The 11,613-nt window shown below is 48.3% G+C and overlaps 1 protein-coding gene across 1 annotated transcript in view; it reads right to left on the bottom strand.

Annotated features, from left to right (window-relative positions):
* Nucleotides 1–5,257, bottom strand: part of GABRQ (gamma-aminobutyric acid type A receptor subunit theta) — an 83,118-nt gene extending 77,861 nt beyond the window's left edge. Inside the window, exons 1-2 of the mRNA XM_051969339.1 lie at nucleotides 4,645–5,257; nucleotides 1,059–1,147 (exon numbers count right to left, since the gene is read on the bottom strand). Coding sequence (XP_051825299.1) covers nucleotides 1,059–1,147; nucleotides 4,645–4,715 — 160 coding nt within the window. The 5' untranslated portion in view covers nucleotides 4,716–5,257. The remainder of the gene's footprint in view (nucleotides 1–1,058; nucleotides 1,148–4,644) is intronic.
* Between the last annotated feature and the right edge of the window lie 6,356 nt (nucleotides 5,258–11,613).

Below are 11,613 nucleotides of genomic sequence, written 5' to 3' on the forward strand. Positions count from 1 at the left end.
GCAGAGATGGAGCTGAGCTGTGTAGGCTCTTGCTCCCTTAAGGCTGTGTAAGCTTTCTATAGAGACAAACTCCTCTTTGCACAAATACAGAAAATCTGTTTTCATGTTCCCATTTGAAGGGGAATCACTGAAGTGAAAATCGTATTCTCCAAACGTAAAGTAGCATTTGCTAAGAAAGGGAAGTGACTAATTGTACTTATCTCTTTACTTCTACACAAACTTCCAAGTGGGACTTGAACCCAACCCTGGAAGAAATGTCTGAATAAGATAGTCCCAATTGCCCCTGGACTCTTGGGATGAGGGATTTCCTCAATTCCTGATTGCCTAGAAGAGGATGTGGACCAAAGCGCTTTGGAAAACTTGTTCCCACCTCCCTCCATCAGCATATATTCAATTATTTGTGTACATGTAATATACAGAGCTTTGCACATAGTAACCACAAAATAAGTTCTTTTTCATTCATTCATCTGTCCCTCCACCCCCCACCAGGAGAATACAAAGTACCAGATTTTTGTCCCTGGATCCTCAGTGCCTAGTATCATGCCTATACATGTACAGTAGGCATTTTGTCAGGGTAGGTGGATAGCTAGATTGCATTAGGGTAGCTTCAGGCTTCCTCTCTGCCATAACAGAAGTAGAGAAGGAAAAAGAGGGGAAAAGAGCATGCTGAGGTTGGTGTCAGACATCTATGTCCTACTTTATGTGTTATATGTGGTAGGGAAGTCAGAGCTGAAGCTGGAGCCACACAGACAGCCCAAATTTGGGCCCACGGGGTTTCCAGAAGCTCTAAGTGCCACCCCCCATGCCGCTACTTTTGCAGAGACCTGGGGCCCTGGCCAGATTCATTGTGTGCGGGGCGGGGGAGGGTCTTCGTGAAGAGAGTGGGATGGGAGGCAAATGCAAAAAAAAAAAAAAAAAAAACCAATTTGAAGTAAAGGAAAATGGGGAGTCCACAGGCTGGGAAATCGGCAGGAACCAACTGTGGACTGGCTTCTATCTCCTCTCGGCTTCCTTGACCACAAAGCACCCCGGGCTTCTGCAGGTAAGGTATGACTTACCTCCAAAATCAGGTCGGAGACGGACATCGTAGCCCTTCAGCAGGCGGTCCACGATCTCTTTGACCTGAGTCATGTTCGCAGAAGTTTCGCTGAAAAAAGAAGTTAATGTTAGGGGCAAAACCCCGAGGGAGCTTTCTCCTATCTAAAGGGTGCTGCACGTCTCCCCCCCCACCTGCCTATCCAGAGTGAGGGCCACTCCCACCTGCTCCGCCCTCCCGCTCACTCTTCCTCACCCCCCCCTTCCCCATGTAGTGGCGCCAAACAGCCGTGGGTTCCTCCTTCGTCCGTCCTCGCTCCTCCACTTCTTACGTCATCCTCTCCCCTCCCCTCCCCATTCCCGCTTAGCCCAACCCAGCCTTTTGAAGGGGGGGAGGAGGACGGTAGGGGGGGATCTTTTGCGACACTACGCACTAGGGAACCAGAAAGGAGCCTGGGTGATCTCCCGAAGTTCCGCTCTAGCCTAGGGTTTCAGTGTCATCTGCCCAAGCATCGTCTTCTTGTGTTTTCTCCCTCCCCTCCCCCCCATCCCAATTTTTATTAAGCTCCGGAGAAACACAACCGGCTTTATATATGCGAGAGCATATGTCCACGTCTGCGTGTGTGGTTAACTCTTCGAGCAGTTTCCGTGGTGGGTGCCCCCCCGGGCGCACCTTGCTTCTCCCGCTCCGTAGCCACTTCTCTTCTCTCCAGGCAGACATTGGGACACCGTTCATGGGGCTAGTTTTGATCATTTCCTCCCATCTGTTTTTGCTTTTCTCTGTTTACCCCATCTCAACTTCCCCTTTCCCCCCTTCCCCTCCCCTCGTTCTGCTCCGCTCATATAGATTTATTTCCTTTTATGGTTTCTTTTCCTCAGAATTCTTGAGAGAACTGTCTTCACTAATGTCTCTAGCATCTTGTGGCCACCCCCTCCCCTCATCAACTTTGGCTGTGATAATTGCCTGGATAATAATTAGCCATTCTCCCTTATTAGCAGAGCCATCCCAGCTAGTCCTATTTGTAGTCCAGAGACTGGGATGGAGTGTGTGTGCGCGCGCGCACTTGTCTTTGCGCTAGTGTGCGCGCTTATGTGTGAACTTCCCATTGCCTTGGATTTCTGAGTCCTTAAGATCTTTTGAGGGCCGAGAATGGGCTACCGGGCAGCTAATTAAACACAGGGGAACAAAACAGGAGCTGGAGTACTAAAGATAGTGGAGAGAAAAGCGAATCCCCCCACCCCCAATCCCAGGAGTGATTATTGCATCCTTTTTTGCCTTACAAAAAAATACAGCTGCTCTTTTCCCAGGAACTTTGGTCCTCACACCCTAGATCCTAGTTTTCCCCCTCCCCTCCAAGCTGGAAAACAGTCTTCCAACCCCTGAGCCACATCTTTCAAAATAAATTTCTTTTCCCAAGCTGGGTCCTCTAAAGCTGCAATGCTATGTTCCCATTGCCAGCCTTGACATCGGAATAGGGTTGAGGATTTTGATGGCAGATCCATATGTCCTGGTTGCCATTGTGCACACCTATATTGTTGTATGAATCTGTGACAACTGTGTGTTGATAAATGTCTAATGACAAGTCCACAGCTGAGAGGATCCTGTCTTGGTGAATGTATTTATTCAACCACACCACATCCCACTGTCTCAGGATCTTTGGGCGTACTGCTTTCTTTTTGGGAGGGAATAGAAGCATTTATGTTTGAAAATTAAAGCCAGTGTGGTAGAAAGTAGCAACTGGGGATCTTGACACTCACTGTTTGCATGTCTGGATGTGTGTGTGTGTGTGTGTGTGTGTGTGTGTGTATGAGAGATTGATACAAAGTGTATGTTTGGATTTAGAGGTATGTGTGATGTATGTGAGGGATTGACATTGTATGGCTGGATCTAGGGGAAGTGTGTGTGTGTGTGTGTGTGTGTGTGTGTGTGTGTTGTGTGAAAGAGAGAGAGATATTGATTGACACTATGTCTGTATGTGTGTGTGTGTCTGGGCATTCATGTAGTTAGGGTTAGGGTTAGAGTTTCTTGCAGAATAATGCTCAAAGCTCAGGATATATCTTCTTTTATGTAAGTGACAATTGAATCTTCCCTGGGCATCTTGGCTTCATTTGTTGATCAGGAAAATTAATTTGATTTCACTTGCCTGTATGTGCATTCTAGGTGTGTGAGGTTGCAGACAGAGGCTCTGCCTGTTCCCGGCTCTGTGCACTGTTATTTTATTTTATTTTATTTTATTTTCATTACCTTTAGGTATATACTTACGGCTGGATTTGATCAATTATTCAACGTTGTCATGCAGAAAAATGAACTTTGGAGTACTCCCACAGTCGACATTAATTGTTCATAAATGAATAAGGGGACCCCGGGGCTATTTCCAAGATTCCTCATTTCAATGGTGTATATCTATTTGATCAGCCCATAGTTATTGGTCCTGGTATGTACATATATGCACATGTATGCATAGATCACCTTTGCACTTGGATAGTCCTCCTGCCTATGTTGGCAGAATTCGGGATCTCCTTTCTAAAGCCTTACTATGGATAGCTCCCTTTGCACCTTCAGAACCCGCAGCCTTGCACAAGGAAAGCCTGCATTCGGGAAGCTGTGCTCATGATTTTGGTGCGGTGAGGTGGGGGGGGGGCAGTCTATAAGGAGCGCGGATGCGCCCAGAGCCCCGCCCCTCGAGAAACGCCAAGACCATTCGTCAGAGCCCAGGTTGTCAAGGTGCCAAGAAGTCGGTGCCGTGAAAGCGCTGACTACTCCCCCCACACTCACCGCCCCCCCCCCCCCCCATCACACCAGGATCTGTGCTGCGGCTTAACTCTGCCCAGGGAAACTGTTCTATCTTGTGTTTATTAAGCGGCAATTTGCCGAGAATCCGCCTCCACGCTCAGCCACACACGTGCAATCTGCCCCTGTCTGGTAGCCACCACCTGTTCATTCGTGCTGGGGCTAAAGACCCTTTTCAGGCACAGCTTGGGCTCTTGGACAGTACTAATTATCCAGGATCGATTTCGGGAGACGAGGGGTGTCTTTAGACACGCACCTGTGTCTGCAGCTATATGGTCTAGTGTATGCGCACGGGCAAATGTGGGTGGGTCAAAGGCTCGCCCGAGTGTGCGCGCGCTGTGTGCGTTTGCGCATATTTTCGGGCACTGCAGTAACAGGTTCAAATGGTTGAATTTACACTCCCCCCTCCCCTATCCCTCCTCCTCCCCCTCCCTCGGGCTAGTGGGCACACCCCAGTCCTCCCTCCCTTTCTGCGTCTGTGGGCGCCACCCGTGTGTGTGTGAGTGTGTGTGTTGGGGGGGGTCTCTGCGCTTTTGCGCAGGGGCTGCAGAGATGCTGCAAACGCTCGGGGGGGTGCTTTTTGGGGTAACGAGCGTGTTTATGGTATAACGCTAATCCTCGAGACCCCGTTTTTTGTGGAACTGAATGTCGCGGCTATTCCGCTCTCTGGCCCCTTTTCCTCTCTCCCCCGCCCTCCTAGGACCCAACACGGGGTTTGGGGGCCTGCTGGCTGGCGGGACCTTATTTCCCCGGTCCGCGCCCCTTGCCCTCCCCTCCCCGCCCCAGGGTCCCACTCCCGGCCCTGTGGGCCACCTTACCTTTGCGCGCGGCCGGCTAGACAAAGCAGCGCCAGCGTAGCCAGGATTCCGATCCACCTGTGCGCCAACATCGTGCCGCCCGAACCGTACAGACACGAGGACCTCGGACGCCGCCGCGGCGAGGAGAGCTCTTCGGGGCTGTCTCGAGCGGGAGATCCCTAGCTTGCCACTGAGTGGGCGAGGAGAGGGGGAAGGGACGTAGGGTTAGGCGGGGAGAACCCTCCCCCGGAGCGGGGAGGACCCGAAAGGGGACGGAGCCCTCGCTCTCACTAGCTCTGTCTGTCTGGGAAGGAGCACTAGGTTTAGCGGCGCTTTGGGTTGGAGGCGAAGGGAGAAATACCCGGGGAGAAGAGGAGGAGGAGGAGAAGGAGGAGGAGGAGGAAGAGGAAAAGGAGGAGGAGGAGGAGGAAAAGCAGAAGAGCAGCCTCTCCCGAGGGGCTCAGCACGGGCTCGGGGAAAGGGTTTCGGATATACCGAGGGACAGGGAAAAGGGTTGGAAGCCCTGCCCTGTCCCCCTGCCTTCCGTTACCCCTGCCTCCCAGTCTGCTTCCTAGCCTTCTGGTCTCTGCTCCCGCTCGCCTGCCTGCGCCCTCCGCTCTAAGAGCTCTCTGCCTCTTGCCTGCAATTTTGCTACCCGGGCTCTGCAGATGCAGTGTGGCTGGGGCTGCCCACCTTCTGAGACGACGATGCACAGAGCGAGGGGAGGGGACTAAAAAGCAGAGAGGGTGGGAGGGAGGCGGGTGGAGATGGAAGGGGGAGCAGGAGGAGGAGCAGGGTGAGTTAGCTGGCGACACAGTTTGCTTCCAGATTTTCAGCCCCCCCTTCCCCTCCTCTTTGTCTCGCCTCTCCCCCCTCCCTTTGGGGTCTGGCTTTGCAAGTCGGGGTGCTAGGATGGCGCCTCTGCTGTTACTGCGGCCCTTGCAGCTGCGCCAGGGCGAGGGGGGGAAAGGGTGCTCGGAAAAGGGGGAGCTCGCACCCCAGGCCAGCGACCCCCCATCCCCTTCTCGCTCCCTCCCAGATGAGGGACAAAACCAGGGCTGCAGAAAGAATGGCTACAAAAGACAAAATTGCTTTTCTCTTGTTGCTGCGGCTTCTGGGGAGTTTTTCTGCTCGTTGCAAAGTGGGGGGGGGTGTAGACGAAGGAGATGGAGAGAGGAGTTTGTAGATTATCAACAAATATATATATATATGGGCAATTGGGATCCTCACGTCATAACTGACACCATTAAGCAGTGCTAGAGCTCAGAAGGGGTTTGGGAAGGAGGGGAGATTTGATTGGGAAATTTTGGAGCATTTGAGGTTCTTGGGGTGCCATTTGGGAAGCCAGGAAAAGAAGTTGGAGCCTCAGCCCGAAAAGCCAGCCTAGTGTACTCCCAGCTTCGGGATGCCCTTTTCAGAGCTCTCAGCCCCAGTCTGCCTCTAGAAGATTCTGAGGGACCCCGCCCCACTCCCCAAAGGCTCTCCTGGCACGGGGGAAGGCAGTGTGCAGCAGTGTGCAGCAGTCTGCCTCCTGCCAGAACTGGAAACTGAGCTGTTGACCGAGGGCATGACTGGTAGGGGCCTTCAGTTCTTTGAGTGATGGCAGCCACAAGTGTAAACTTATGACCAGTCAAGTGCTAGGAAGTTGGGCCAGCCACTGGGAGGGCAGTTTGACCAGCAGAAACCAAGATGGAAACCTCTTAGCAGAAAGCAACCTGCTGTCCATCCAAGGACCCCTCCAAACTTCAGGGAAAGACTAAAGCCGGGGTTCAGCTCCAGCCTCTGGGAACCCTAGGACCAATCTGCCAACCAGTGAAGCATAGCTGACATGGAGACAGATATTCATGCTTGCTCATCACCCACAGAAGCTTCATTGGTAAGGATTTAAGAGGCCTCCTGTCCCCTTGTTGTCTTGTTCTCTTCTCCCCCCTGTTAGCCCCAGACTCACACAGTGGGCTGGAAATGACATGTCAGAGCTGAAAGATAACTTGTAGGTGACCAAGTCTAGCCTCTCCCCTTTTACGGAGAAGGTAACCGAGGCCCGGCGTTGAGTGACTCTTGGGAGGTTCCACGGTTTGTCAGTGGCGGAGCTGGAACTCATGACTGGGTCTCCTGACTCCCATGCCAGGGTTTTCTCTTAGGGTGAAATCTCACTCATTCCACCAGACATTGGTGCCTTAGTGGCTTCTGTGCATCCGGCTGCTTACTCGATTGGTCACCAGGGGGCGCTGTACAAAGAGACTGGAATGCTACAAGCTGCAGATAGTGTGTGTATGTGTGTGTGGTGGTGCTAGGCAGGGGCCACTACAGCCCTGCCCAATTTTTGCCGCAGATTCTAAGTGAGCAGCCTCTAACTGCTAGAGAGGTGGGAGGGGCAGCCAAGTGAAGGATACTCCTTGCTCCTAGCATCTCTCTCCATAGAAAGGGATTTTCTCTTTTCTGCTTTTTTGGGGGACTATAGAGTAAAACCTCTATTTAGCAGAACCCACAATTAGATTTTAAAAACATGTTCAAGTACCTCACTTTAGGAGAAAGGAGCAAATGATACTAGATCAAGCTCATATTGAAGATTTTATTACCAAAAAAAGAGACCAATGACCAATGAATGTGTGTGTGTGTGTGTGTGTGTGTGTGTGTGTGTGTGTGTGTGTCTGTGTGTGTGTGCGTGCGCACATTAGGTCAGGATAGTCAGAGCATATTCACCCCAACCTTCTGCTGGGGTCCTGGCCTCTTCGGTTTTATGATTGGAAAGTTGATCATTCCGCCTCCCTCCTCTAAGAGGGGAATAATAATAATTCTTTTAAAAGGTCAGCCATGTTCACTAGACTAGCCTGTGTTTACTGAGACCAGAACATGACTAATACATTTTAAAAGGGTGAAAGCAAAAGGGATTTCAGATTCACCTACAGCTGGGCAGAAAATTCAATTAGTTAGATCTCCAACCCCTGTCTACTCCCTCCCCCCCCAATCCTGGGGGTATTTTGGGGAAATGAGGTTTGATTGCATATTTTTGCCTGTTGTAGTAGTCACGTTAGGGCTGTCTGGATGCCTCAGGGACCAAGTCATCCTGGAAATCTGCGCTTCGCTATATAGCTGAAAATTTAAGGACTAAGATTCTTATATATATTAACCACTCTGGGTGGAGAACTAAAATATATAATATGGCTTCCCTCTCCTCCTCCCTCAATGGAGGACTGAATACAAGCCTTAGGGACTCTTTAGGGCATTATTCAATTCTCTCTATTTCCACCATCTTCCTTTGCTAATATGATGCATTTCAGGACCCCAGCTTCTCCTGCCTTCCCCTTCTCTTTTTTCTCACAGATTCACAGCATCTCCAAATTGGAAAAGCCCTTCATTGACACAGTCACCTGCTCAGGTCATCAAGTACACGCTAAAAATAACTATCCAACTTGTACCCAAGCATGAATCCAGTCTACACTATCCCTCTCCCCAAAGACCTCCAATGAAGAGGAACCTACTGCCTCCCAAGGAAACCCATTCTCTTTTCAGATAGCCCTCATTATTAGAAAGTGTTTTTCTTAGGTGGAACCAAAATTTGCACTTGGCCTTTGTCTCTTAAGAAAAGGCAGAACTACTCAACTTAATTTGGCTTTTTGGGGGGAGGTTATTTGTTTTCACGAAGGAGAATAATTTTCTGATTGGGGAAGGCTCGAATAACATTGATTCACCTTGCTCCCCACCAGAAGTGCAAGTCAGTAGGCCCTCATGAACTAAATTTTGGGAACTGGAAAGAATCACTGTGTGATTTCTAAGACACTGAGAGTGGTCTTTGAAAAATGGAGATCCAGACAGGTGCTACAGTGGTAAAGACAGGCAAATGTTCCCCAGTAGGAAAGAGGATGTGGATGTCAATTTCGTCTGAAATTTGAATATGAAGGAGTTGAAGTCGAGAATCTTTGGGTACCCCTCCAGCTCAGACACCTTATTACCTCTGTTTCTAAGGTTCCCTTTGAGCATCTCATCTAGTTTGCAGGAAGAGGATTTTGATGGAGGAAACAACCACATATCACATCTAGGGGCTCATTGCCCATCTTTGTGGAGCTTCTCTAGGACCCAGAATTTTGACATTATGTCTGTTTCCTGCCTAAGATTCAGGGGAGCTGATGGCAGGTTGTTTTCACAACTCTGCCACCCCCTCCCAATTATTATAATTGGCCGCTGAATCACCAGCTAAATGGATGGAGAAGCAATAAGGGCCAAAATGACCCTGGAATTTAGACTGGTTATTATTTGTCTCTTTACCAGAATGTCTGGATGGAACATATTTTAACTCAAAACTTCCTAGAAAATTGCATGGTATACAAAGAATTTGAAACTTGGAGTCACCATGATCTCTTTCTGTGTTGTTCCATAGAACTGAGCATTCTTGCTTTCTTTTTTAATGATTAAAAATACATTTACTGTGTGTACCTACCCCCCACCTCAACTTTCAATGTGGCTTAATATACAGAGGGAAGGAGGAGGGGAAAAGGGGAAGGGGAAAGGACTGTTATCTATCCTTTGAGGTGGCCTGACATAGAAGAAAGGGCTGGACCTAGTGTCAGAATGCCTGGGTTCTAATTCTGCCTCTGCTATTTGCTAAATGGGGGACCCTTAGAAGTCCCTGCTCTCTGAGCCTTAGACTCTCTTCTCATGAAATGGAGAAACTAAAAGCTGGTCTATATTCTCTCCCCTGGTTGAGTTGAGCCAAAATTCTTATGAATAAATGAGTGAAAAGGTATATTATTAAGCATGCAGTATGTGCCAAGCATTGTGCTAAGCATTTGGGATAGAAAATAAATCAAAATGGTCTCTGATTAAAACCCTACAGAAATGGAAGATGTTTTTAAATCTGTGACTGAGAGGATTGGATTTCACTAGACAGTTTCTGCAGGTCCTTGAAGGGGAAGGAGGAGAATGAAAAGGGATGGTGTTTCAATTTTAGGGAACATCTTCCTTGTTATTACTAATCAAGGGACTGCTGCTTGAAAATCTGAGCCTTCTCTGTATTAGAGTAAAATTAATTTTCCTCTAAGAGCTACACGTGGCATCTACCATATCAGGGCTGAGATGGTGCCTGAGTCTGAAAGGCTGTCTGTGGAAGGGGGAAATAAGCTTCTGTGTTTTTCCTGATAAAAGTTAGTTAAAGAGGGACTTTTGCTGCTCTGCCCTATCCAACTCTGGGTACGTCACATGTAGACATTAGCAGCAGAATACAGAGGGGTTCCTTGGAAAACCCTGTTGTTACTATTTGGGGGCAAAACCACCTATGGAGTTTGACTTCCTTGGCTTCCCTAGGAACAAAATGCTTACAGTCTATTGATTGCAGTGCAGATCACTGTAGTTAGTTCTTTCTCTCCTCTTGACCTCAGGTTCCTCCTTTATCCATTGAAGGACCTAGATTAGCTGACTTCCAAGGCCTTTTCCAGCTGTAATGACATGGGATTCTCTGGGTCCCACGTTCCAGTGAATTTGGGGATTCAACTGGCCAGTTTAATATCCTCATTCATTCTTCTGCCATTTTCTTGTGAAAGACTCCTAGTTCTTCAATTTGAGGGAAGGGGAGTACATACAGGGATTCATTAGAGAAGGAAGGATGGCTGAAGAAAGTAGAAATTGGGAGGCCAGGGATGGCACTGATAGAAAACTCAGGTGGGGTGATGACTAGGAGGAACAAAAAAGGGGGCATGGGAATAAGGACAGCAGTGAGAAGAAATTAGGAAGGAGAATGAGAGATACATTTGGGCCTACTGAGATCTGGGGGAGCCCCGCTATTCTGGGCTGCCTGAAGCCACAGTAGACTGATAGAGCAGGTGGGAAGGAGGGGGATCCTCGGCTACATGAAGACAGAGGTTGGGATGGTGCTTGATGATATTCTATGTGAAGGACAATAGTTTATCCTCACTCTAGCCACCATCATGGCAGGCTGGGATGAACTTTTTTCTCAAAAGTTTCTCCAGATGTTTTCCATGCTACAGGATGACTGTATAAGGAAGTGCTCTCATTCTGCGAGCTACACAGCTCATCTTTCTCTTGTGGTATATGAATACCTCTTTTCTCAATTGACACAGCCTTCAGTGTACCCTGAAATCCGAATACCAGGCTCCAGGGTGACCTGGTGTTGACTTTAATTATCTCCTGATCCTTTGTACCATATGCCACCTCCTTTCAAGATCCTACTAAATCATGGCGTTACATATTGTATCGACCCTCTTCCCCAATAGAATTGGAGACCCTTAAGGAGGGGGACTGTTGGTTTTGTCTTTATAGACCTGGTACCCAGCACAGTTGTCTAAAAATGTCCTTTCCCTTCTCAAATATTCCTTGAGAACTTAGTCTCAGTCTCACCTTTGCCCTCATCATGCTTTCCTCCCTTCTACTTTGGATTATATTTAGTTCATGTTATATCCCTTCTTCCAAAGAAAGTGAGCTCTTTGTTGAATGGAGACTATGTCCTTTTTTTGTCTTTGTACATAATAGACACTTAATAAATGTATTGAATTAAATTAAAATAGAATTGAGATGTCTTCATTAGTCCAGGACAGAGAATGAAAAGGAACAAGAGGCCTAAGGATATCAGAGTGGAATATTGTGTGTTAATTAGGGGAGGAGTACAGAAGGAAGGGTGGGAATGAGTAGAACCACTAACAGAGCTAACAGAGCCAAGGTTTGAGGCACAGATCCAGAGTCAGAACGTGTCTCTGAGATTTTGTATAGATTTTTCTGTGTACATGTTTCCCACCAGTAGAATGTAAACTCCTTGAGAGTAAGGACTATTGTATTTTTATCTTTGTATATGCTGCAGTTTGTTGGATTATTGAATTAGAATTAACCTTGCCTAAAATTTCAACCATCAGTGCCTTGTTGGGGGTGGGATACTATTACCCCCCCTTGGGGGAAAGAGGCTTTTTATGAAACATGCCTGCCTCAAGAAATAGAAGCCAGCAAATCACTAGATGGTGGACTTCCAGCCATTCAGTGCTTCTT

This window comes from Antechinus flavipes, chromosome X (genome assembly GCF_016432865.1).
Source record: "Antechinus flavipes isolate AdamAnt ecotype Samford, QLD, Australia chromosome X, AdamAnt_v2, whole genome shotgun sequence".
In the NCBI taxonomy this organism is placed as follows: domain Eukaryota; kingdom Metazoa; phylum Chordata; class Mammalia; order Dasyuromorphia; family Dasyuridae; genus Antechinus; species Antechinus flavipes.